General features: G+C 38.7%; 1 protein-coding gene across 1 annotated transcript; it reads left to right on the plus strand.

Moving 5' to 3' along the window:
• The first annotated feature begins 1,045 nt into the window (after positions 1-1,045).
• On the plus strand, positions 1,046-8,135 carry LOC146329598 (homeobox protein unc-4 homolog). Its single transcript, XM_084714872.1, has 3 exons — positions 1,046-1,580; positions 2,202-2,377; positions 6,583-8,135. Exons 1-3 carry the CDS (start codon positions 1,316-1,318, stop codon positions 7,750-7,752), a joined length of 1,611 nt encoding a protein of 536 aa, XP_084570998.1. The 5' UTR covers positions 1,046-1,315; the 3' UTR covers positions 7,753-8,135.
• The last annotated feature ends 19,190 nt before the right edge of the window (positions 8,136-27,325 follow it).

Below are 27,325 nucleotides of genomic sequence, written 5' to 3' on the forward strand. Positions count from 1 at the left end.
AAAGTAACAGGACAAAAAATTATGTAAAAGATGTAACAAGAATGATGTGAAAGACATAACAAGATGAAAACAACGTAAAAGATGTAAAAAAAAAAAAAATGATACAAAACAAAAATGGCATAACAAGACAAAACTAAGTAAAATAGGTAACGTAACAACAAAAACAACGTGAAAGATGTAACGATAAAAACAACGTAAGATATCAAGACAAGAATGACGTAAATGATTTTACAACATGAAAATGACGTAAAAGACGTAACAAGACATAAGATAAAACTGACATAAGACAAGATGAAAATTACATAAAATACGCAACGACAAAAATGACGTAAAAGTGACAATACAAAAATGACCTAAAAGACATAACAAGATGGAAATGACATAAGACAAAACTGTAAAAGCTGTAACAAGACAAAAACTGAAAAACACAACGAGATGGAAACCATGTAAAAGACTTCACAACACAAATAGAACATGCAACAAGACAAAATGACAAGCGAGGGAGACTGCCACAAGAAAGGGTGAGGTTTAGTTAGCTATGTATTGAAAACAGTCTGCAGAAATGCCCTTAAAAACAACTTTTTCAATTTTACTTTAAGCAAAAAAAGTTGAATCACAATTTTTACATAAGTGTCTGTATTTCTGCTTAACTAAAGAATGTGTGTGCTTTTGCAATCTCTGGTGGTGAGCTTTAAAGTTTGAAGAAAACGTGTTTCCTCATAAAAAAAACGTATAAAACATGCAGGTTATGTTCCCCAGTATTTAATGGAGTCGGCCTATCAATCACTTGGCTGTTTGCAGGCGCTGGTTGAGCCTCGTCCTCATTGTTTTGACAGGGCTGAATTAAAGGACCACGCCAGGTGTAATTAGCGATCGATCCTGAAAGAGAGAGGGAAAAAAAACACGTCCTCTCCCTCTCTTTCTCTCTCGTTTTTTCCCCCCCTCGTGCTCTGCCTTCCGTTACTCCATTAACCGCGTCTCTGACGTCACAGGGCGATTAACGTTTCTTATTGGTCCCGCGAGCAGATGGAGGAGTCCTAATGAGCTGGCTCTCGGAGAGAAAGAGCAGGGTTGACATCTCGGCTGGACCGTAAACGTGAAATACCTCGTAGAGCCTCCGCCGCCTCACTACAGACCGTACCGGGAGACAGCCGTCCGCCTGGGTTCGCCTTCACCTCCGCCTCCTCTTCCTCCTCACAGCTTCTTCCTCCTCTCCCTTGACTTTTTGTTGTTTTTGGTTTTTTTTCGACTGCATGTTCAGCCACACTGCCTCCCTCTGCATCTTTACTTCGGCCCCGCCGCAGCCCGGGCGAGCATGGACAGTCGGGTACTCGAGCATCCTCACGCCCAGTTCGGAGGCTCCTTGGGCGGGCTGGTGGGCTTCCCGTACCCGCTCGGTCCCCATCATCACCACCACCACCATCACCAGCACGTCTACGAGCTCGCCGGCGGGCACCAGCTGCAGTCCGCGGCCGCCGTGCCCTTCTCTATAGACGGATTACTTAACGGCTCCTGCTCGGCCTCGGTGGTCAGCTCCAACCCGCTGCTGTCGTCCGACAGCCAGCAGTTCAAACTCTCAGGTAGGCCTGGCTCTTTTTGTCTCATTAATACACCTGTGCGGAAACAGTGCACTGTAACAGGAAAAGTGTAGGCTAACGAATGGAAGTGGCTTGTTGTAGGGCCAAAAAAAGCTATTTTTACTTGACTTTGAGGCTGAATTAAACACCCTTTTGCCTCTTGAGGACATGCTTTGAACAAGAAAGTCACTTTGCAGAGAAAAAAACGCTCCGTTTAAAAGTTTTGGAGCTTGTTGAATTAAAAAAATAAATTGAAAAAAGTTTAGTGCAGGCTCATTATTAATAAACGTACTGCAAAAACTGTACTGCATGTTAAAAGTAGGAACATGACATTAATGTCGTTTACATTGATACTGCTGATTCTCGGGTCAAAACTGAATTTAGCAGTTATTGGGGATGCTTTTAAATATCACAACACGGGATTATTTTAGGGTTTGATGTTGTGACAGGAGTTCACGAGCAACAACATATTAAAAAAAAACGAAAGGTCAGTTTCACACTAAGCTGATGCTTTACAAGCAAATTCTGCCATGACAGTCTCTCCTCTCTCTCACTCACACACACACACACACACATAAACACACACACATACATACAAACACACACACACACACGCACACACAGATTCTGGGGACCCGGATAAGGACAGTCCCGGTTGTAAACGGAGACGCACGCGGACGAACTTCACCGGGTGGCAGCTGGAGGAGCTCGAGAAGGCTTTCAACGAGAGTCACTATCCAGATGTGTTCATGCGGGAGGCGCTCGCGCTCAGGCTCGACCTCGTGGAGTCCAGGGTTCAGGTAAAGACACGAAGACACGAGTTCAGTATTTTCAGATGCATGCACTCATTTATGTACTTACTGGTGGGGGAGGAATTTCAAAGATAGTTTTGATTTATTATGATTTTGCCAATAAATTAAAATCTTACTTCAATGTCAAAATCTGGAAAGCATAAAGAAAACATCAGAGGGGCGTTTGTTTCGTGATGCTCACAAAGGCCCTCCCCACAGCGAGACGGCTATTTGTCAATTATCAAAGTATCAATAAAGGGTCTCTTTTGAATTATGCATGGAAGCAACCTATTGATTTATGGGTTAATAAAAACAAGGCTATTTACTGAGCAAACCAAGGGGTAAAAATGGCAACTAGTATTTTAGTATTTTTCCTTTACCTTCAGGTTTTACACAGATTTTTTATTATTAGACAGTTATATATGTATATATATATATATATATGTATATACACATATATATATATACACATATGTGTATATGTATATATATATATACTGTGGTAGTTCAATTTAAGATCTAAGATAATCTGTCATCATCCTATTGTTAATCATTTTATGACATTATTATTGTTGTTGTTGTGTTGTTGTTTTAAAGAAGTAGCGAGTCAAGTAGCCTAGTAAAAGTGCGAGGTTTTTTGCTGCTGTTTTGTAGTGTTAAAATATTAACCACACTATTTACATAATTAACTGATCTTGCCACAACAACAACAATAATAATAAAATACTACTACTACTACTACTACTACTACTACTACTACTAATAATAATAATAATAATAATAATAACAATAATAATAATAATAATAATAATGATAACAACAACAATAATAATAACAATATGCAAGAGCTGGAGATGATATCTTTTTGAGCAGTTAAATTTAAAGGAACGAAATCATTTTTACGATTAGAGTTTTATTTAATTTTATAATAATACCCCAATAATAATAATGAAATAATAATAATAATAATAATAATAATAATAATAATAATAATAATAATAATAATACGAATCATAATAATAATAATAATAGATATTAGTATGTATTATTTACTCAGAATGTAAAATCTGTGTATCCATTTATGATGTTCTGTGTGATTTAACGTATATTCATGTATTTCTACATGAGCTACATATAATTCTCATGCATGGCTGGATCGAGTAAAAGCGGGACAGAAGCGGAGCTCGTCGCCGTCGCTGCTGTATGTTGTTTGGGGATTTTCGCTCCTAAACCTCAGATTATTGTTCCCTCAAGCTGCTTAACGCTCCTTTATCACCAGGTTTGCGGGGGAAAGATATAACCAACATTAACAATTCATAAGAAGCGCCATTGTCGCACATGATGTTGGTGTCCCGTCCTTATTATGCAACGTTCGCCGATCCGACTTCTTTGCATGCTAAAACTCCTGCCGTTATCAGCGCCGAACACGCGGCCCTGAGCGCGCCCAGAGGCCGGCAACTGAGAGCTCTCAGGCGGAGGAAGCTGCCTCTCTTGGCTCGGTGCGGAGGGAGGAGAGCCGGGGATTGCCGTGCGAGTGTTAAGCCCCATATGAGCGGAGTGCTGGCTGGCTGGCTGTGAAAGAATATACCAACAGAGACGAGGGGATATGGCTGCTTTAGCTACGGTACAATTAAATGTAATTGGCGGAGTTGCCCATTACACAGACTCATTGGTAGGCTAATTAACAGCGGCACATGTGTGCATCTGCTGGTCCACCTCTGTGACCCATTAACCTAATGTACTCTTTAGATGTTTAAAGCTGCAGTAAACAAAGACACAGACAGACAGAGAGGCGGGGGACAAAGGTTTCAACGTTTCAAGGCTTTGTGGAATTTGTTTGGATTTGTAGGCAATATGGTTTTGTCCTTAACATCTGATAACCACCCTGACGCTGATTTATTATCGTGGCAGGTGTGAGGTCTGTTGTCTGGGGTTGTTTAAACACACGCCAGAAGTGACATCTTGTCCAGCCTACTTCAGTGTTTTCATCTCCTTGAGGATAAATTATTATGAACACCACAATCCAAGAAAATTACCCAAAACACACAGACTCATCCTTAAAAATTAACACAGATTTTAATCACATCATCTCAGATTAGGGCTGCACAATTAATTGAAATATTGAAATAGTCCAATAGCCAAATCACAAAGGCTGCAGTTCTTTTGAAAAATAAATATATGTATGTATATTTTTATTCTACTTTAGTTTTATTTAACTAGGCAAGTCGTTAAGAACAAATTGTTATTTACAGTTGCAGCCTGGCAAAAGACAAAAACCTCCTGAGGAAAAGGGGTAGGGGCTGAAAAGGGAAAATGAGGGAGAAAACAGCATTATAATGAATTACTGTAGTGCTGCAGAGATGCTCTGGCCTACAAATCTTGTTCCCCAGATGTAAGAAAACCTGTTTGTTTGGTACAGACCCAAACAAATGTCACATTATCATGATCTTAACAGTTTTTTGTTTTTTTTTGTGTGTGTGGGGGGGGGGGGGTTGAGTAAAAAAAATGAAAATTGTGATGCAAAAAATGATAATTCCCACTAATCATGAATCACATCCCAATTGTTATATCAATCACAATTTTTTCCCCATATCGTGCAGCTTTATCTGCGATACAGTTGTCAAAGAGTGAACGTAAAGGGAGGGTTTATTGGATTGGATTGCACCAGATTGTGGAGGTGTTCATGTTAATGGTCCCAGTCCCATGACTCCAAATGAAGACCTTGTTTTATAAAACTTGCAGCATTGTCCCAACTGATGCTGCAACTAACAATTATGTTAATTGACAACTAATTGATCTATTGTTTTTATGATTATTTACTGTGTAAAATAACTGAAAATAGTGAAATATGCTCATCAGAATTCTCCAGAGTCCAAGTTGACGTCTTGAATTTGCTTTTTTTTTTGTCTAACCAACAGTCCAAAAGATGAAGACATTTGATTTATAATGATACAAATCATAAAAAGCAGATAATAATCATTTTAGGAAATCTGAAACCAGCAAATCCCTGGTATTTCTCAAATGACTTAAATGACTAATTGATGGAATATTGTTGATTAATGATCAATTGTCCAATCCATTAATCAACTGATTTCAGCCTGAATCCCAACAAGATCTGGCTTATAGATAATATCTTGATATTTTTAGGTTTTTTCATGATCTACAACATTTATCTGGAGACACATTTTTTCTAAAATAACATTACTTCTCAAATAGAGCAAAGATATGATTATTTTATAGAAGATGATACACTGTTGTTGATTAAACTTTAGTGCTGGATGATATGGACAAAATCAAATATGACAATATTATTGACTAAACACCTTAATGTCATTATTGCAACAATATTCAAAGGATGGCTGTTGGTGCTTTAACAAAATATTAACAGAAAGATTTTTGATAAATAATCACCAGTAATGTGGAAATATTGATTAAGTGGATGAATAATACATCGGTCTGATAAGTTAAGAAAATTACCTCATTTTACTGTAATGCAAACAAAGAAAATACAACATTTATGCCATATCACAATATAAGAATATCTAAGATGATATCTAGTGTCATATCACATTGTGATATTGATATATTGCACAGCCCTAACTGGTAATCAACCAATCAGTTAATCAACTGATGAACTAAGGGCTGCGATATACCGGTGTTGATGATGACCGTGATATTTAAAAAATGAAATACTGATATCATGTTAAAAATACACATATGGTAATACTGTGCAATTAATGCAACACCTCTTAAACCTAAAGAATGCTCTTAAATTCTTTGTTTTTTCCTTTTCTTTTGTTTATCAGTTTATCTTGTTGCCTTTTCACTCTCCATTAAGTGAAATTGCAGGTTTTTTTTTGTTTTTTTTTTGCTCTTGTACAGTTGTGGTTACAGACTCTTGTCGTATTTTGAATGTAATTTATTTACCAAAGTAGACACAAAAGGCACAATAAACAAAGTTAAGAGGGATTTGACTGATAGCATTATTATCTTTTCAATTCTTCTATAAACATCACAATAATATCATTATCATCAATTATTTTGGCCATGATAATCTGATATCAGGACAGCTCTACACTGAATGAATATATGATCTTACTGATTTGATTGATTTGATAGATGTTGACATTGAAAGAAACTCAAAACAAAAATGATCTCCTTTGTCACTTTTCCACCTGTGTATGCGTATATTTCATGTGTGTGTGTTTGCATAGGTTTGGTTCCAAAACCGACGAGCTAAATGGAGAAAAAAGGAGAACACAAAGAAGGGGCCGGGGCGGCCAGCTCACAACTCCCACCCGACCACGTGCAGCGGCGAGCCCATGGACCCCGAGGAGATCGCGCGCAGGGAGCAGGAGCGGGCCGAGAAGAAGAAACGGAAACAGGAGAGGAAGCTGCTGAAGTCGCAGAACAAACTCCTCGCAGGTGACAGCTTCCACACACCTGGAGGCTCAGAGAGCGATAGCGGGGTCTCCCAGTTCACCGACAGCGAGCAGCAGTCTTCAAGCGTTAACGGGACTATTCACATCGAACTGCCAGCAACGAAGGGCGCCGGAGGACACCAAACTGAATCCAGCTGTGACCAAACTCGACATGACTTCAGCCAACTACAAAACCACCAAAACCAAAGAACCACGGGAGAAGTGGAGCAGGTTTCTCCAGGCAGCACGCACAGCTCGAGTCCTGGAGGCCCACGGTCCTCTGCCCTGCAGAAACGCAACCCTTTCAGCGTGGAGAGCCTCCTCTCCGACGCCACGCCGCGGCGGAAAGCTCAGCTGGACTTCCCCTCATTGCCTGGTCAGAGGACACTGGTGGGGAAAGGTCACTTCTTGCTTTACCCCATTACCCATCAGCCCCTAGGCTTTCTAGTGCCCCAAACAGCTCTGAAGGCCTCACCGTGTCAGGACAGCAGCATTAACAGGCTCAGCCTGGGACAGAGGTGTGTGCCCAGTGAGGGCAGCCCGGCTCCCCCTGACCTCTCCAGCTTTGTCTCTAAGCCTCTGCACTCGGATCATATGGAGCACAGCACGCAGCATCACCACAATCACATTAGCAATAGAGCGGAGGGGGCGGACGTGGACGAGTGTGGTGGTGGTGACTGCAGCGGTGGAAGATTTCCCGTTTCTCCTCCACCAAACAGTGCGGCTCAGACGGCTCTGGCCAGGCTGAGCTCCTCACAGTCCAGTGACAGTGGCGAGGAGACGAGGAGTTTGAAAGTTCGAACGGAGGCAGCGACCAACGGCTGCCAAGTCGCTGAGCTGTGTGTAAAAGAGAAGGGTGCAAGAGAAGAGCGAGCGTCTCCAGACCTCTCCGAGCGTCTCAAGGCAAACACAGACTGTCAAGAAACACCCGGAACAGATGGAGAGGATGTCGATATGGACTAACACTTGCAAGGAGCAAACATAAACAAAGGACCAGGAACACCGCTCAGACTATTCAAACATTCCCAAAGCTCTGCTGAGACACTCTAAAAACATATCAGGAATCAGGAGACTTAATTCTCATCTATTTTTTAATCATGATGTGTGATCAATCCAGATGGCCCTCCACAAAAAGCTGTGGCTGTCATCTCATATTCAGGCTTTAGGCCTAAAACACCTTTAGAAGCAGGTTCTTTCTCTCTTTTTTGGTGACCAACTTGTAACAAAAACTAGGCTACAATAAACATCTTACACACAACGAAAATCCTCAGATATTGTAAAAAAAAACGAGAAAATGATATTTATATGTAAACATTTTGATAAATAAAGTTATTGTTTAAATTGAATCACTGTCTTTCAAGAGCAAAGGCGCTTCAGCACTGACCATCAAACACTTCATTTCCTGCATTCTGGTGATTTTTATGCACCAATTTGTGCCTTTTCTGCATCAATATATAGAGGGAACGTCTTATTTATGTAAAGGAAAACACAATTCAGGCGTGACGTGACGAGTCAAAGTTAATGGAATATAATGCAGGTTTGTCAAAATAAAAGTCCTCTGCTACTTTAATGTTTTTATTGGGTGGGACAAATGCATGTGTTCTAAATACTGAGGGGAACCTGTCCCCTCCATCCCCTTCAAAGTCTATACCTCTGGTAATTAAAGCATTCTCAACCACTGGTCTGCGGCCCACTGGTGGGCCTCAGATGGCCATCTATGGGTCTCGGCGGCAGTGGTATTGCCAAATGGTTAGATCTGAGTTAAAAATTTTCGATGGTAATTTACAAAGCTCGAAAATTCTCCTGTGTTTTGCCACTGTTAGCTAGTTAGCATGTCTTTGTAACATAAATAAGTGATGTGAGAGATCATCCCATCAAGCTCCAAAGTGTGCTGTGAGGAAATATGACTCTGAATGCTTTAAATTTGGGCAGAAAGTGCTGAATGTGGTAAAATCCTTTATCAGCCCAGTTTATTTTTTCTCTTTTTTTGTCATTTGTTGTCTTTTCTCTGTTTTTGCTCATTTATTTTGGATGAATCAAAAGTAGGCCTCAAAGTGAGAATGAATAGGATTCGTCCGAGCTGTCGTTCGTACACCAGAAGGACAGTTTATTGTTTTGTCACATTCCCAGGACATAAAATAGTTTCATTTTGGGTAGGTGAAGCTTCAACAAAAACAACAAAATAATGAGAAAATAAGGAAATACAGGCAGGGGATAGTAGATAAGCAGATACAGACACCACCACACACTATTAGTGTGTCATAAGTGATGACTGGGATTATGTTTTTTGGGGGAAATGTTGCATATTATGCCTTTAAATTTGGATTCACAGTGGCAGACAGTGACAGTGTGAATGTGGTGAAAATCCTGTCATATTACAGCTATTTATTTTCTATTTTTTTGTCATGTTTTTGTCTCATTTATTTGGGATGGTCGTCCTCATAAATTTTTGAACAATCGGAAGTTAGAAAAGGTTTAGAACCCTGTTCTAGGGCCATGTTGAGGGGGGAAAGGGTTGCTGCTGTGTGGCAGAACCTTGGATCATGGCGGCTGGAGTTTTTTGTCGTGTTACAGCAGATAAATCCCCCTTTTTCCTCTGTGTAGTGAGCCGGAGCTGGGGCTCAAGTCCGTCTGGCTGTTTGTATTTATTGCTTTAACAAATTTATTCATTTGAAAGGCCGAGCTGGAATGAGGTTAGTGGCCGCGGGCTATAGGACCCTGCGCCTCCTGCTGAGTTTTGATATGAAAGTAATTATTTTCCCACTGGCTGCCGCGGGTCTCCAGGCAGTTTTTTCCCCCTCTCCTTTCAGCCCAAAGGGTTATTAGACATTACCGATTTCTAGTGATATGGAATCACATAAACTTCCTACAATAATAGAATTAGCATGAAAGGCAGGGGTGTCAAATTGAAATGGGAAAATAATAGCCGCGCCAGCTGCAGCGTGTGTGTGTGCGTGAGTGTGCGTGAGTGCGCATAGTCTATTGAGCGCGGGGAGGAGGAGGAGGAGGAGGAGATGGTGGTAGATTCGTGGGGCGGAATTTTCATGAGCTGCCGCGGTTGTCAGACGGCCCTTGTAGTCGGCTATATTAAGATAGATGTTCGATGATATCCCTCATTGTTCTGTCGCTTATATTGATGTTGCTGCGTTATCGCCCTATTGATCATGTGTCGCACATAATAGGACAGGCGCGCGCCCGCCTGCCTGCGCCTTTTTACAAAAGCGCCCGGGCCCCTCGTCATTTGTTCTAATAGGACTGTGAGTCCCCCGGGGGGAGACAGATAAAGATATAGGAGGGAGGAAGAGGGAGAGGAGGAAGAGGCGAGTGATGTGCCAGGCGCGCATTAATATTTTCTTCTTCTTCTTTTTTTTTTTTTTGACCAATTGTTGGCTGAGCTCAAAGGAAAGGAAAGTGAGGTACGAGTCAGGGTGAGCAGACACCCTGAAAAATTCAGGACAGTCCCGAATTACAAGCAGTTGTCCCAAATCTTGTCCTTTTTGTCCCCAAAATTGGGGCTGCAACTGCAAATATATATATATATATATTAAAGCCCAAGATGACATCACCAAATGTCTTGTTGTGTCCACAATTCAAAAAAATTTCGGTTTACTGTCCTTGAGGACAAAAGAAACCAAAAATGTTCATATATAAAAAGCTGGAATCAGAAAATTTGAACAATTTTTCTCAAAAAATTACTCAAACTGGTGAATCGATTATTAAAATAGTTGAAAATTAATTTAATAATCAATTAATTGTTGCAACTCTACCAAAAATTAAAGCTACTACAAGGAACTTTAATATTTTGTTGTTTTTTGGAGGCTCCAGTTGGCATAAGCAGCCTCTGCCATAACCACATAATGTAACGTAAAATATAAAATTATCTAAATAAAAATATCCACCTGCTTCCTTTTCATTGGTTAATACACTATTCACTCTAACTTTGGCTGAAAAAAAATGTAAACACAAGTGTTTAATCTGATTTCCAAACCAGTGGCAGGCATTAAGAATAACCATATTGAAATAGCCAGTCCTCTGGATGATGGTCTTTTTTGAAGAAGTATGTCATATTGAAGCATCAGAATTAAATTGAGACTGGTTTAAAATCAATTAAAAACTCCTTGTAGTAGCTTTAACTGTTATAGTAATAGATAGTATAAATAAATATGGAAATATTCTGATCAAATCACTTATGCAGGCCTTAATTCTTGCTTTTGGCCATTCAAAATGTCCTGTTTGTTTTTGTAAAATATTGTTAATGTGTTTTCACTGATTAGGTGATTAGGTGTTGGTGTCATTCCACCTGTTTTAAAGATGACAGAGTGCAGGTGCCACTGCGGGAAGAATTTGCTTTAAAAATATATCTAAAAATGTGTTTGTAAACTCCTACAGCTTAATAACAGCCAGGACACCGTGCTTCACACCTCAGAATCTGATTGATCTCCATAATATTAATAAGAAATTATCAGAGTTACAGTCTGATGTTACTCTAAATTATTCCGCCTCTCAATCCTTCCTGACATCTCCTTTGCCTCGAATTGCATCCGTTCTGTGGTGGGAGACAGTGAAAAATGGCTGAATTAGAGACGTTTAGGGACAGAAAAAGACAAGAAGGTGTGTGCCCACGTTAAGGAAAGAGTGTGTTTAGCTTATGAAGTGTAAACGCCACCAATTCCCTGGAAACTGAAATCCCAATTATTAAAACCATTAATTCTGGCGAGCCGGCGCACGGAGGAGCCGTGTTGACAGCCCGGCTAAATATCCCTGATCCCTCCCGGTCACCTCGCCTTTATTTGCAAATAAATTGAGGGGGATCCGAGGGACAGAGCTTTACTTTGCTTTGCGCCGACCTAAAATGAATTTCCGTGCCTGAGTCCCTTTAATAATATTTACATAATTTTCGCTCGGTGACTCTGCTATTTGCGCTGTAGGAAGCGGGGGGCTTATAGGAAAATAATTAGACAAGAGGACGAGCAGGGAGCGAGAGTGTAAAACAGCAGGAGCAGGAGGAGGTGGAAGAGAGGAGGAGGAGGAGGAGGAGGATGGGTTAAGACCGGAGCTGAACACTAAATTCCCAGACAGCTAAAATCAATGAAAGTAATAACCCTATTATTTAATTCATAAGGACATTATTTTCCCATAAGGCCTCGGGAAACGTCCCCTTCGACCGAAACAATCACATTAAATCGTTCATTCCGCGCGCGCTCTGTGAAATTTCTACTTTTATTCTCCTTTTTTTGGAGGTGGAAACGCTTTATTATAATCGGTTAGTTTCAAGAGTGCGATTAATTAGGAAATATAGGTTTGAGCTCCCTTCAGCAAGGCCTTTATAGTATGTGTGTGGAGTGAGAGTGCATGTGTTGAGCCTATAAAATGCGCCTTTATATATGTTATTTGCTATTTTTTTCATGAGAAATAAACTGAAAAACAGGGCTACCGTTTTACTGTCAAAAAGTTTGGACATAATAGGCCTCTATGTTATCAGAGGAAACATATCTGAGCATTCACAAGCCGTTTTAGAGCCAAAATGCGAATGCAAATGGTCATTAAGTATCTACAGTATGTTTATTTTCACCTATCGCCTTATTAAAGGTGTTATAATCAGAAAACCATATGTCTGCAGCTTTAATTAATTTGGAAATATAATGATGGACCCAAATTATACCCTTGAGATAGTAATTTAACTAATTAAAATTGTAGCCTATAATGTAAATCAGCTCTATAAACAGCCTTTTTTCAAGCAGTCATATGAATTTAGTTACTTTTGTACATTGTTTACCTGTTTCACTTTCATATTGACTTTCAACAGGATAAAAAATGTCTTTGAGTTGCAGTTAAATGTAAAAACAAGAGAAAATCTTTGGGTTCTCTGTAGATTTTTTGGAAGAATAGGCCTCCAGAGGCAACAACCAAACAACCCAAAAAACCTGATCCCAGTATTTACTGATTGTATGTTTTATTTGACCTGTCGCTTTATAATTAGGGAAATGTAGCCTATATGTCTGTAAATTTAATTAATTTTGAAATAGGCTAATGATGACATCATTACCCAAACTGTATAGCTTTTACAGTTAGAAATTCAACAGATTATTGTATAGTGCTTAGAAATAGGCATTTTAAACAACATATGATTTCAGTTCCTTTTGTATATTGTTTTGGTAATTAAGTTAACTTTCAAAATGATAGGACATGTAATTCAGAACAGTAGAAAATAGGCCCAATTAGGCTGCTTTGGGAAGAAAAGGCTTGTATGTCCATCTTTTAAAATACACAATTGTCATTTATAGGCTATATCCATCTAGTTAAGGGGCTCCAACATGAAAATAGGGGAGACCAGGGACAATTGTAACACACACAGTTACTCCAGTCAGAAACAAGCTAGAGTGATGACACTTATACCGCACATGCTCAGTATGGTTTCTCTGTCTACCTCCGGAAAAAAGATCATTTCACCTCAGCACAAGTTTTCAACAAAAAACTGATTTTGAGCCATTAAAAGTTACTTTTTGGATTTTTCTTCTGCTGTCTAAGATGTAGATGATTGTGCATTTAAACCTACATCAGTTTCACTCCCAGGTTATTGGCTAAAAATTAACATGAACAATTTGTGCTAACATAAGTGTTGCTAGCTAGAATTTGAGATTTTCATGGCTACAAAATCCTTGATTAAAAATGTCAGTGTTTGTCTGTGTTGACATACTTTAGTTTTAGAATATGAACATATTTCATATATTATAAATGTAAAATTACTTTTAACTTAATTCAAATAATTAAAATCTAGTAACCACTAGAACACCTACCCAATCTTCTGCAAAAATAAAAATAGATGTTTCCTTCAAATGCATACTGAACCTGACATTTAGAAGAATTCAAAGTAACAAAGTAATATGTAAGTAATAGTATAAATAATATGCCATTTTCTCCAGGTGATTTTCAAATCACTGTGGGTTAGGAAAAGCCCTGAAGTATCAAGGTGATATAATGTTTTAAACATATTTTTGCAGCTGTTAAAGAGTCCCCAGGAGCCCACATAGAACATGAGGATTAAAAGTAACAGGCTAATACAGTATATAACTAATAATTCTCTAATATATTTAATTACATTTACCTGTTATCAAGTTGCAAAGTGTGACACAGACTTCTTGCATTAAATTTAATAATATTAGTGAAAAATATCAGTGTATTATTAATTAGTGCACACATATGCATATGTTTCTTATATCAAAAGAGGAGTTATGAAAGAAAATGTTAAAAAAAAAAAAAAAATGGTACAATTGCCCCAGATCTCCCCTACTGACTTTAAAAAGGGTGAAACATGTCACTGAGCCGCAGTGTGGGTGTTAAAACAGGCGAAATGTTACGTTTTTTGTAGAATTTGGGAAAAAGAAGGCCTTTACGTTCGTTTTTAAATACAAAATATCATTATCTTTCTCGTTTAGGGGCCCCAACATGTGTGTGTGAGGGTGAGTCAGAGGGTGAGACACAGACAGAGACACACACACAGAGAGAGAGAGAGAGAGAGAGAGAGAGAGAGAGAGAGAGAGAGAGAGAGAGAGAGAGAGAGAGAGAGAGAGAGAGGTTTTTCTTTTTCTTTTTGGTGGCACCAACACAAACGACCAATCGATCACAGTGAGCCTGGACCGGGCCGGGCCTCCCGCTGTGTCCGTGCCGCTCATGCATCACACTTTATGAATTCAATTTCAACCGGGAGAAATTTTCAATTTGAGCGCGCGATCATTACGGCGTGGGGGGATAGCGTAAATTGTTTTTGCTCTATTATGCATTCGGACGCCATCATTTTTCTTTCTAATTACCGAGGTGTCAGTGCGGCCTGTCACCCGGGCGCTGATTTTCAATTTAACTGATCATCATACATTCATTTTCCCATTTGATAAATCTGCTATCTAGACGCGGCCGCCATGCCCGGAATATTAAGCGGCGCCGGGGCGCAGTAATAGGGGGATGTGTATGCGGCAATGAGCGCGGATCAGCCAGCTAATTTAGCACCTTCCACATTCCCCGTCTCCATCCCCCATTTCCAATTCTCAAGAGGAGAGGAAAAAAAAACAGGAGAGGAGGAGTGGAGGAGAGGAGTCCAATGGCTGCCTCTAACCTCCTCCAAGAGTGAAGAAGAAGAAAAAAAACAGCCGGAGGTTAGAAAGAATCAGAGAAGAAGAGAAAGTCCTCCAATCAACGTTGTTTTTTTTCTGACGAAGCAGGATTAATTAACGCTAATTGAGTTCTTCAATACGTGTTATTCTTATTTAATAGAAACAAATTTGCACAATTAATTATCAACGTAATTTCAAGAACCTATTACAACCCCTCCGCCCTCCACCTCCACCCCTCTCTGACTCACCCCATCACCTCCCTTCCTCCTCCTCCTCCTCCGCTGCGGAGTAAATTAGCAGCTTTTGTCAGGAGGTTTAAAAGTCTTTGATCCGGACTGGACGGGCCCTCAGCCAAAATCAGATACCATGAATCCTGTTAGACCTGCTCCATCCAGAAATCCAGATATCTATACTCGGCCTAAACCCCTGTAACAGACAACACTGTGGGACCTTTGAGAAAATAGTCTGTAAGGTGATTTTATAGTCATTTCTAAGGTCTACAGGCCTAAAGGTGTATTCCATCTTATTCAGTGTCACAGATTTATTCTAAATCACTTCTGTTATTCAAGGATGTCACTGCTAATAAAGATTTATAGACTTTATACAAGGTGGATTGACAAAAAACTAGCACAGATTTCACTATAATGCAATTTGTAAGTTTGAAATATGCTAGGGTTATTATTACACTGTAAAAAATGTTTTACCTTTAAAAAGTTAGGGTCTGGGCTGCCTTAAAATTTCAAGTTGACTGAATTTGAAAAGACAAGTTGAGGTAATTTTGTAATGATTCAACACAAGAAAACTTTGCAAGTCCAATAAACTTGATAATAATTCAGTTGTACTTGAAAAAACATTTTTACAGTGTTTTCATTATTATGAAAACAAATAACTATGATTTACCCTAAAGTGTATTAGAGACAAACAGTAAGTTTTTCGCTGTATGTTTTCTTCAAACTATAAAAACAAAGGGTCTCGGGAGAATTTTAACTCTGACACAATGCATGCTGGGAAGTCTGCTAACATACTGATCGTGTTTCTTTAGAGACTTAATTTAATGAGTTGATTGAACTCTGTACAGTACGTTCATTCATCTCATTGTTTCAAGTCAGAAGACTTGAATTTAGAAGAAATCATGTTTATAAACTCTGACGTGTTCAGAAAATTAAAAAATAGAAAGTCCATGTGAAAAGATTATTTGATTCCACTTCATTCCTGTATGATTTTTTTTTTTTACAGTGTATGTTATTTAGTGTCAAAGGTTTATATTCTAAATCACTTTTGTTGTTCAAACATGTCAGTGTCTTACATTTATAGACCACAGTTTTCACTATGACACAGTTCTAACTTTGAAAAGTCCTAGACCTATTATTACACTGTAAAAAATAAGCAATTTGTTTTAACTTTTAAAAGTTAGTGTCTGGACTCCCTTAAAATTTTCAAGTTGACTAAGGTAGCAGAGGTAATTTTATAGTGATTCAACACAAATAAACTTTTCTAGTCAATTAAATTTGGTATTAAATCAAATCATCAAGATGAATCTGGTAAAATTAGAAGTATTGATTCTTCTTTACTCAAGTAAAAGTGAAAAAGTACAGGCTCTGAAATGTACTCAGAGTATTAAAGTAAAGTGTCATCTTCTGAAGAACATTTCGTCCAGACGTTTCTGTGCAAAGCTAACTGAACCTCACCTTTTCTCCACAGTTGAGTCTATCTCTCGTCTGTTTTGTGTTTTACGTAATTTTCGTCTTTTTACATCTGTTATGCATGATATGCACTGATAGATAAACCAAGGAATCATCTTTTCTGTGTGTTATTGTCTCATTCATTTAAGTTGAAATCAGTCTTGATGTGCGGCACACAATGATGTAAAATAAAATAATAATTCCCCTCAAATGCTTTAAAACTAAAGTAACAAGCCTGTTTTGAAAATTTAAGGAGTCCAAATTACAAATATTTGACTTAGAATGTAGGGAGTAAAAGGTTGTCAGAAAAATAAATACTCAAGTACAATACAGATACTTTAAAACTCTGCTTATGTACAATAACAAAGTATTTGTACTTAGTTACTTCCCACCTCTGGTTGTAGTTGAGAAAACATGTTTGCAGTGTTTTTACTATTGTGAAAACAAGCGACCATGACTGATCTCAACTGTATTAGAGACACACAGCAAGTTTTCATCATATATGTTTTCTTCAAACTATAAAAAAAGAAGTGTCTTAAGAGTTTAAACTCACAAAAAGAAATGCATGCTGGGAAGTCTACTAATATACTGTTTTTTTTTAGAAACTTAATATAAGTTGGTTGAAGCCTGTACAGTGCATCAGTTCAACTCATCTTTTCAAGTCAAAATTCTTCAAGTTAGAAGAACTTATGAAGTTCGGACATGTTCTGAAAATACATAATTAAAAAACTTGAATAAACAAAACAGGATAATTTCACTAATTTAATGAATAAAGATTAGTTGATTCTACTAAATTCCTGTATGATTTTTACAGTGCATCATAATCAATGACAAAGATTTACTCTCAATCACTTTTGTTGTTCAAACATATCAGTGCTAGTAAAGATTTATAGAAGGTGGATTGACAAAACAAACTAGCCCGGTTTTCATTCTAACACAATTTGAAACTTTAAAACTGTAAAAAAAAATATATTTTTTTTTCTTTCTTTAAGATGTCCAGGATGCCCTAAAATTTTAAGTCCAGTGAATTTAAAAAGACAAGTTGAGGTTATTTTGTAATGATTCAAAACAAACAGTCTTTTCCAGTCAAATAAACTTAATATTAATATAGTTGTACTCGAGAAAACATCTTTGCAATGTTTTCATTATTGTGAAAACAAGCAACCTCACGGCACGTTTCCATCATATTTTTTCTTCAAATTATGAAAACAAGGGTCTTGGGGGGGGGGTTAACTCCCCAAAAATGCATGCTGGGAAGTTTGCTAACATGCTGATGGTTCTTTAAAAACTTAACTTCATGAGTCGGTTGAACTCAGTACAATACGTTCATTCAGTTCACCATTTCAAGTGAGAAGAACTCAGGTTGATAAGTTCTGAAAGTAAATACTAGAAACTTTAAATTTGATCAACTTGAATGAATACATATTTACGTCCAGTTAATGAGAAAAGATTAGTTGAGTCCACTAAATTCCTTTATGATTCAGTGAACCAATGAAAGCCAAGCGATATGGACAAGGGCTCTGGAAAAGTGGACCTGAAGTTTTGTTTTGTTTTTTTGTTTTGTTTGTTTGTTTTGGTCAAACTTATGTTTCTGAGGTGAACTTTCATGTTTTTTTTTTTAAATAAGGTAACAAACATGACAGATTTAACAAATACTAAAGTTAGAGCTCAGGCCTCAGTTAAATGTGTTTAACAGACCAGAAGAACCTGATCACTATTTTTTTTGTTTTTTTTCCAAATCAATTTATACTTCCTACACACTGGAGAGAATCTTAATTTTGTGAAAACTAATTAGAAACCTAATTAAAGATAAAGCTAATTAAAAGTATTAGACAAACTATAAGTTAAATACTTTATTAGCGCGTTAGCCAAACTTCAGAACTCTGTGGTTTATTTTTAATCCTATAATGTTGAGTGTCGGCTCCTGGAGACTCTAACAGCTCTAAACACATACTTACGTTTTATACCTTAATACCTCATGACTTTTCTTAATTTGATGAGAATTGCTTATAAACATGATTTTAACCTGTGTTGTTTTGGAAGTCACCTGGAGAAAATTTTGTTTGGAGTAGCTACCAGAGACCAAGATTGTGCAGAACATAAATTCCTCAATAATGACCAGCTAACGGTACATTATCCCTTATTTAAATGCACAGTATGTAAATTCTGCTGCTAGGGGAGTCTCACATCAAAGTAATAACAAAAGTCGCAGTTTGATGACATCATAAAGTGACTTTTGAACTCATCTCTGACGTATCCGACACATCCCATGCTTTCCTGGAGGTTGTAGCAGCTAGGTAACAATGGTTAGCAGGAAACATACCATTATCTTGATTAAATTACAGATTTCTCTGTGTTTGAACATTGTTGGAAACATTTGGGATAATGTAACTACACAAATCAACAAAATTGACTATATAATGTATCTGTGGTATTTTCAGATATTTTAATGCAGAATTGTTGCGTATATCTTCTTTGAATGTCGGGAACTCAAGGGTTAATCTGCACCTAAAAGTTTATTGTTTTTTGTTTAATAGTCTTTGGTGTTTGTTTTCTAGATGCTGACTGAGACACACAACATCCCAATAAGCCCACCTTGTTTAAATGCCAATAAGTACAGTCAGAAGCAGTGTGTGTGTGTTTATGTGTGTGTGTGTGTTGTAGTTTAATGAACGTTTATGGGCACAAAGCAGCTTTGGTTTTGTCGTGTTCTTTGTTTCATTAGCCCAGTGGTTGTAATAAATGCCAACGAGCCAACGGGATAGATTTTAATTAAGTCAGTGAGAGATGAGTGGAGTGACACAGAAAGCGGGGCAGGGGCGGGGAGGAGACGGAGGTGGAGGGGGACAGCTTTTCAATAAATCGGTTCGCTCAGGGGTTAGTCGGTGATTTCCTCGGCAAAGTGTTGGGGCCGAGCAGGACTCGCAGTAATTTGGTTGATAAATCAGCGGCGTTAGGGGCATGAAGCTTGCCGCTCGACCGGTTGGTTCTGCGTGTGATTTATGTGTTACCCGGGGGTCGTACACAAGCCCCTGACAGTCCAGGATGAATTAACCAGGAGCCGGCGAGCTCCTAATGAGCGGGTATTATTTCGCACACACCTCTCCTTTAAAAAAAAAAAAAAAAAGTGTGAAGAACGAGCCTGGCATACGACCCTCCCCTCCCCTACCTCACCCCTCCTCCCCCACCTCCACTGTGCCATCCCTGAGGTGTCGCATTGATTCACCATCAGAGAGTTAAACACACACACACATACACACACTCACACATAGAGAGAGATAGTGTGTGTTATTTATCTACAGTGTACGAGACAAATTGTTCAATAGAGGTCTGGCACCAGCTGATTGGGGTTAACTGAAGCATAGAAGTGACAGACACACATCCTGACAAAACATTCAAACACACAAAACTATTTCAGCACATATTGATCATCAATAACCGACCCGTTATTATTCTTTGACTGTTTGACTGTTTAGCCTTAACATTAGACCTACAGTACAGTGATGGAGGCGCTAAATCGATCTTTTTCTTCAGTAAAGGAGCGAGAACACTGACGAAAAACTCTGGTACAAGTTAAACCCCTGTATTGAAAATGTTATTAACAATATCAAAATACTCGGTGCAGAAAAATGGTCCTGACTGTCAGAGGTGGGGGAAGCAGATTTTTTACTCATGTGCAGGATTAACGCCAAGGGCCTTATCTAAAGCCTGCTGGCTACTGTGGAAATATGGTGAAGCAACACTGCACCCATTGTTGTTATAACTGTTTATATCAAAAGATGACTAGTGTATTATAGTCTGTGTTATGAAGGAAAATGTAAACAATGTTACAATTGTCCCTGGTCTCCCCTACTCTACTGCAAATAAAAATCGTACATGATTTAAAGTGCAAAAGTAAAAGTACTCATGGATGGGCAAGTTCAGAATAATATATATTCTAATACTGGATTATAGTTATTGATGCATTTATGCATTTGTCACAAACTTTAATTACTTTGAATTACTTTATATACCTGCTGCTGCTATCTTAATCTGCATTAATGCATAATATTAAATTTCATGTCACATTATTATCATATTTTGAGTTAGTATTTTAACAGTAACTAGTTTCTAACATTGTCAAATAAAAGTAGTGGGAGTAGAAAGTAGCATAAAATAGAAATACTCAATTGTATGCAAAATCTTAATTTGTAAAATAAATATAGCTGCCAAAATGTGGCACATTCAAATGTTGGCTAGTATTTTTCTCTCAGTGGTGTAAAAGTGTATAGATTAATATGAAATACTTAAGTAAAGTACCTCACATTTCTATTAAGGGGCAGTACTCGTGAGTAAATGTGTGCAGCTCTGACTCTGAGCTGAATGTTACAAGTGAAAGTATTGACTTATTTCCTCCACCTTAATTTGCTCTAGTCAGCACTGGGGCAACACAGAGGTCAAATGCACAATTGGTTAGTAACATGTCCACAGTTGGCAAAGAGGAAGAACATCTAGTGAATCAAAACCCAGCAGCCAGTCGATCAGTGCCGCTGACTCAGCTATTTTTTAGCCCATATGCTTATGAACCTGCAGCTGAATGGCCTCCTCACCTGGAAACTGGATTAATAGTGATTGGATTTAATAATTCATGACCAGATACAATTTTAAAACATGAAAATGTACGGTGGACGCAGCAGGCATACAGTGACAGGTCAGTGCCTTCTGTACAGCAGTTAAAGAAGTATTTTACTGTTAACGGCTTTAAGGACATGAACCTTAATTAGCCCAGAAGAGAAGCGTGGTGTTAAAAAAGCTGCACACAGGCAACTGCTGGATTCATGAAGACGTTTATCATGATAGAGATTTTTAGAGATGCATGCATGGTGCACCATTACTATGAATGCCTATGACACTAACTTTGACCCCACATTTGGCCAAATAACGGTAAATCACTGTCTCATCCGACAGTGATGTCAGCTAACAGCTAGCTAAAATGAATGACATAATAGAAAAATTAGCCAGTGTTGAATACCAAGTTGTGGGCAAAACATCGCTGACTGCCAAGAGAATTTAGTGTGATCAGAGCTGCTTGTAAAAAGTGCCAAAAAGCAGTTGCCTTAGATAGCTGCAAGGTAACCACATTGTCACTGAGGAAACTCATCAACAGCTGTAGGAGCTCAGGTGCGGCACCAACTGATAGATACTTTTCCAAGAACGCAAGTGAGTGACTGTGTATGTGTTCACGGTTCGGGTCATTGAACTTATAGCCTTTTCCTGTTCTGGGTGGGTCAGTTCTGGTACTCTGGCTTTGAGGGTGCAGGTGGGTGGTTTGTGCTGGAGTGGTGAAATCGCTTCAGGCCACATTCAGACAGAAACAGGAACTGCAATGAAAATGCAGGTCTTCTCTTTCACTTTTAGGCCTTTTCCTCCAGCGCTTTTGGCCGTGCTGAGCCAAACCATGCCACGCCAAATTACATTTCTATTAACATATTCGCGTACTCTGGAATGGAGCAAAACTGAGCCCGACCCGCCTCCAAGCAGGCTGCAGTGATGTCTTGCTGGCCACAGCCAACCCGTGACGAGCCTCCTTTTCTCCCCCCTTCGTACAAGCGAGTGTTGTGACACTCGTGTATGTAGGATGGCAGAGGAAAACATTTCTTAAAGTCTCTTTATGTTCAGCTCTGAGTATTTTTGTAGCTTCTAACAGAATCTTTATGTTTTGAAATGTAGTTTCTCGCCTCTGACATGGTTTGTTCTTTCAGGTATCTGCTTAATTTTACCGTTTAATATTCACTTTCCGCTGCATCACAGCCATGTTAAGTTCCTGCTGATGAAACCCCCTTGAATGAAAACATTTCTCGTTTGTGCTGCTTCATTATAAAAGCATTCAATTAACGGGACTTTTATTGTGAAGAATTTAAGGAAACTGTGTCTTTATCCCAGAGATGTATATGAACGGTTAATCCACTGCTTTATAGCTGCTCACCTTGAGCTTCTTCAAGCTCGTCTTCAGCTAAGCTGCAGCAAACAGTGAGTCTATATATGTATAAATGGGCATGTGAGCATTGTTTTAACAGACTTGAAAAATGTGTACCTATCTTTTAACTGTAAGATGACTTGTGGTTCACACCTCTCTCAAAGTGTCAAATCAGCAAGCACAAACACTTGTGTCTGTGAATATAAGGAGGAACAAAAAAACAGACACAAACAAAAAAGAGAAACCGCTACAGTAAAACTAAAACAAGCAGAGATCTGATCGGCCCTCCTGTAAACTTGAGAAATTGATCTTAAAGCATGTCGCACCTTCTGCTCACACAGGAAACGTCTCTCCTGTGGAGCATCACGCTTCCTTTGGAATTGTGAAACAGCAGCATAAAGGCTGAGAAGATGTGAATTTGTGGGTCCGTGTTGTTTAAAGGGTCACAGGACGCACTCAGCCCGACACATTATACGCTGCATTTTCCCTGAAGGACTGGAGAGACTCATTTTTTGTATGTCACCCGTTGTTCTTGTTTTGCAGGTTACAGAATATGTATGAATGATGTTTTCATGTGACCTTCTGCTGCTGTTGTAGACCCTCACATCATAGAGACTCACGTTTTTCATTGTCCTCTCTCTGTTTCCTCCCAGAATCACAATATTCCTGTACTTCTCCCAATTTATGACTAACTTTCACGTTTTCGTCCTTTCCACTATCACAACATGTTTCTGGCACTGTGCAGTATGTATAAACTCTGCAACTCCAAAAATCTACTGTTGCCACCCAGAAAGCAGATACACCAAACCAGACCAAGAAGGATTACAGAGAGATTAAAGAGATAGTTCCCCAAAAATGAAAATTCAGTCATCATCCAGTCACCCTCATGCCGACTGAAGGTTGGGTTTAATTTTTAAGTCCACAAAACACTGCTGGAGTTTCACAGGAAAACAGTGTTGCAGAATCTCACAAACAGTTCAGGGTTTTAGGAGACTTGGATCACACCAGTCGAGTAGTATGGTGGCATTTTATTTATTTATTTATTTATTTATTTATATATATTGTTCCGTTTGAAAACTGGTCACCATTCACTTACACTGTTTGGAAGATTCTGCAGAAACTCCAGCAGTGTTTTATGAACTAAAAAAACTAAACCCAACCTTCAATCGGCACGACGGTGAGTAGATAATGACTGAACTTTCTTTGTGGGTGAACTATTCCTTTAAGGAAAGATAAGGGGCATGCATTTTGTAAAATCTGCCACATCAATTTTCTCTTAAGAGCACTGCAAAAATAAATGAAGGAAAGAAAACCGGTGAATATTTGTTTATCCCACAGAGTTACACAAGTTCACACCACAGAGGCAACTTATTCTGTACTCTTTCCTGAGAATTAAAAGTAAACTAAAATGTGCAACATAAAAATGCTGTTCCAGTGTACTTATTTTGATATTTTCATTTTTTAAAAGTCAAGGAAATGCAGGACCAAAAAGTCTCTGAAACTCTTTTGTCTGTATGAAAAGCCTCACTATTTATGAGGTCACAACGTTGACAAGTATGCCTTACAGCTCCCGAAAGGTTTCCTCCAAAGCATTAATATCCAGATGAAACAGTATTTTGCAAATATCTTTTCTGAGTTAAATACGATTGACAGTTGGGAAATAATGTTGGGAGGAATTTGATTTGAATGCTGAAAAGAGGGTGTGTCATAACCCGAGGTACCATGCTGTTGCTAGTTAGCGAAATAAGGAATTTTACCTCTTTGATGACAAAAGTTGAAGGCTGATTGATCGGTGGATGTCGTGATATTATTGGTTGAAACTGGTTGGTTCAAGGTTACGTAAGCACCAGTCATATTTTGCTTTACAGGAAGTGTATATTGTTAAATGGGTGTACAGTATGATCAGGGGTGTGATCTAAAAGGGTTAAAAAGTTATTTCTCAGTTCACTTTAATGCCATAAGTTCATGACTCCTCAAACTCCCGCAGCACAGTGCACCAACAGCTCTTTTTGCTCTGTAATTAAACATCTGTGGTGACATCGGCTATTTATGATCTGCACACCAGCTTTCCCCTCTTCAGCCCTAAATGTCTGCTTTGGGACTGTGGATGAAAATCTGTGTCATCCCCAGTTCCTCTCCTTCTTTCCTGACTCGACTCCCACATCATTTATCCCTGTGAAACTTGAACAGGTCGCTCAGTGCCCCCGCTGCTCTCAGAAATGGAGGAAGAAGAAGCTCGTCCCCGAACATGTCTGATCTAAACTGGAGCAATTTGATTTCCGTTTTTTATCAGTTGATTCTTGTTTATGGTTATTTGCACCAAGAAAAAAGGTCTGCACATTATACGTAATGTCAGGGTGTATTTAAATACATGTAGTAAATTTGCTAGTTTAACTACAGTCTGTGGTAGTTTGGTTGTATTTTAACTGCATTAAAATCTCAGTAGCTTTTTTAGTAGTTAACTACTTTTAATCATGTAATTTAGGTAGTTAATTACAAACTACATGTTCTTATGTTCTCATGACAGGTTTTTGTCATCGGCCAATGAACTCTGAGACAGGTTTCATTTAAATACAGTCACTTGCTGTTTGGTTAAAATCACCTGTGATTTGTGATTTTCCTGATTTCACGTCAACATTTTCTTCCTATCGTCTCCTTAAAACACATCCTCTTATTGCTTGTGAGGATTGGCCTGCCCCGGTCCCTAAATCAATCACACCCAAACAGTCAAACCGTTCTCATCCTAACTCGTCAGACACCGATGTTTTGTCGCCGTCCCTCAGCATGAGACGCTGCTAGAAAGTAGGTTTAGGCAAGAAAACTAACGGTTAGATTTAGCTGGTAGATTCTACAGCAGCAAGAAATTCTTCCTACATGAAACTGCAGGTCTGCAGATTATTTTGAGTAACCTGTCTGTCTGTCTTCTGTTGGAGAGAAGGCAGACATCTCTGCGGCCGATAACTTGTTTTCACACTGGACGCCCAGTTGAAAGTCCAGTGGTGACAGATGGTGATAATTTCCTGTGATGTAGTTTGGATGTAGCCAAACTTTAAGAGAGTAGTTTTAGTTGGACTAATTTTTGTTAAGAGTAGTTTCATTGTGAAGAGTATATGCTCTATTTTCGGTGTGTTAGGACACATAAAACAGCACAAAATTGCACTGATGATATTTGGATACTGATAAGGGACCAAATGTGCAAACACCCGCGCAAAATATTCAGCTGTAAGACAAAAATATCTGACAGCAGGATGGATTTTTGGTCACTGGACATTGGAGTAGTTTCAACATTAACATGAATTATCAGAAACATGCGTTGAAAAAATGTGATTCATCGATAAAAAGTCAAAAAAAGTGCAAGAGTGGGCCTACATAAAAACTTTAGGAAGTGCCGATGAGCATTAAATCACAAAACTAGTAAAAATTCTGTAGCCCACGCTGCTATAATTGTGGGTTGAGAACTCAATAATTCAACAATTTAAATCAGTTCACTTGAACCTGCAGCTGAACTCGGCACCGCAGTGAGAGAGAGAGAGAGAGAGAGAGGCCTCTGTGCTGCTGGAAAACCACAGGCTGGAAAACTTAGACATGGCGCCTTATTTGAGCTTTAAAATGTCCCTGTATGCTGCATTTAAATACAATATTTTCTTCAGTAAAACAAATGTGTAAATAAGGACCAAGTCATTGTGCAGCTTGCAAAGAAAAATCACAACAAACAGCAAAGCTTCTTGCCAGAATGGATAATCTGACTTGTTTCATTGCGTGTTTCTTTTGTGTCACGATGGCTTTTGATTGAATCAGTTATGGGAAAAAATATGTTATTGGACCACCCGAATATCAGCTTGATTTGTTACGTATCCCTGCGCCTGTCAGATCGTGCAGATTACAGTCGATAAGATAGAGTTAATTCTTTTCATGTCAGTAATGGGGTTAGGCTGGGTGATTTATTATCTACATTCTTCTTTAACCTGTATAGTGGATAACTTGTCCAGACACAGATTCTACATGTTTTTCATCATGTTATGATGAATCTTTTTATGTATGCAGATGGTTTGGTTATATTTTCTCCCTGCAGTGTTGCTGGTCTGTAACAGCGGCTGAGTATAAACCCTCAATATGCAGCTGATTTCACAGCAGATTTATTCACAAAAATACAAATATAATGATATATATGGTGTAAAACAGTGTTTCCTGAGTTCTGCTTGAGTGAAGATGCTCTTAAAGTAAATTATGAGGTTCAATATCATATTTTAGAGTTTGGGATCTTCAAGGTTTTAACATTTAGGTCTCTTTATTGAGGGTTTACTAGAAGAAGTCATCAAATCCTAAATAAAAGTAGTAATACCACAGTACAGAAATACTCTGCTACAAATAATAAGAGTAATGGCCAGTGTGAAGGATTTAATAGCATCTATTGCTGAGCTTGCAGATTGCAAACACTTCATCTTACTCTCCCTTTCCAGGTGTTCAGGAGAAACTACAGTGGGCACGAAGCTTCCAAAAGACAATGTTTTTGTGTTCAGGAACAATAAAGTTATGACTAAAAGTCAATAGTCAGATGCAAAAACAATGGCAGAACATCAATTCACCCAAATTATTGTGAATTACTGTTTCTCAGTGCTGCTGTTTTTCAGTTCAGTTACCTGAGGAACAAATGACATAACATGTTCCTCACACGTTTTGCCAGCAGTTTAACAGCACACCGACCGTAAAGCTTTGAGGCGGTTTGTTCCTGCCTGATTCATTCAGGAGACTTGAAGTATCTCTTTACATTTAGTGGCGGCTGCAGTCTA

This window comes from Lutjanus erythropterus, chromosome 3 (assembly GCF_056507025.1).
Source record: "Lutjanus erythropterus isolate fLutEry1 chromosome 3, fLutEry1.hap2, whole genome shotgun sequence".
NCBI classification, from domain to species: Eukaryota; Metazoa; Chordata; class Actinopteri; order Lutjaniformes; family Lutjanidae; genus Lutjanus; species Lutjanus erythropterus.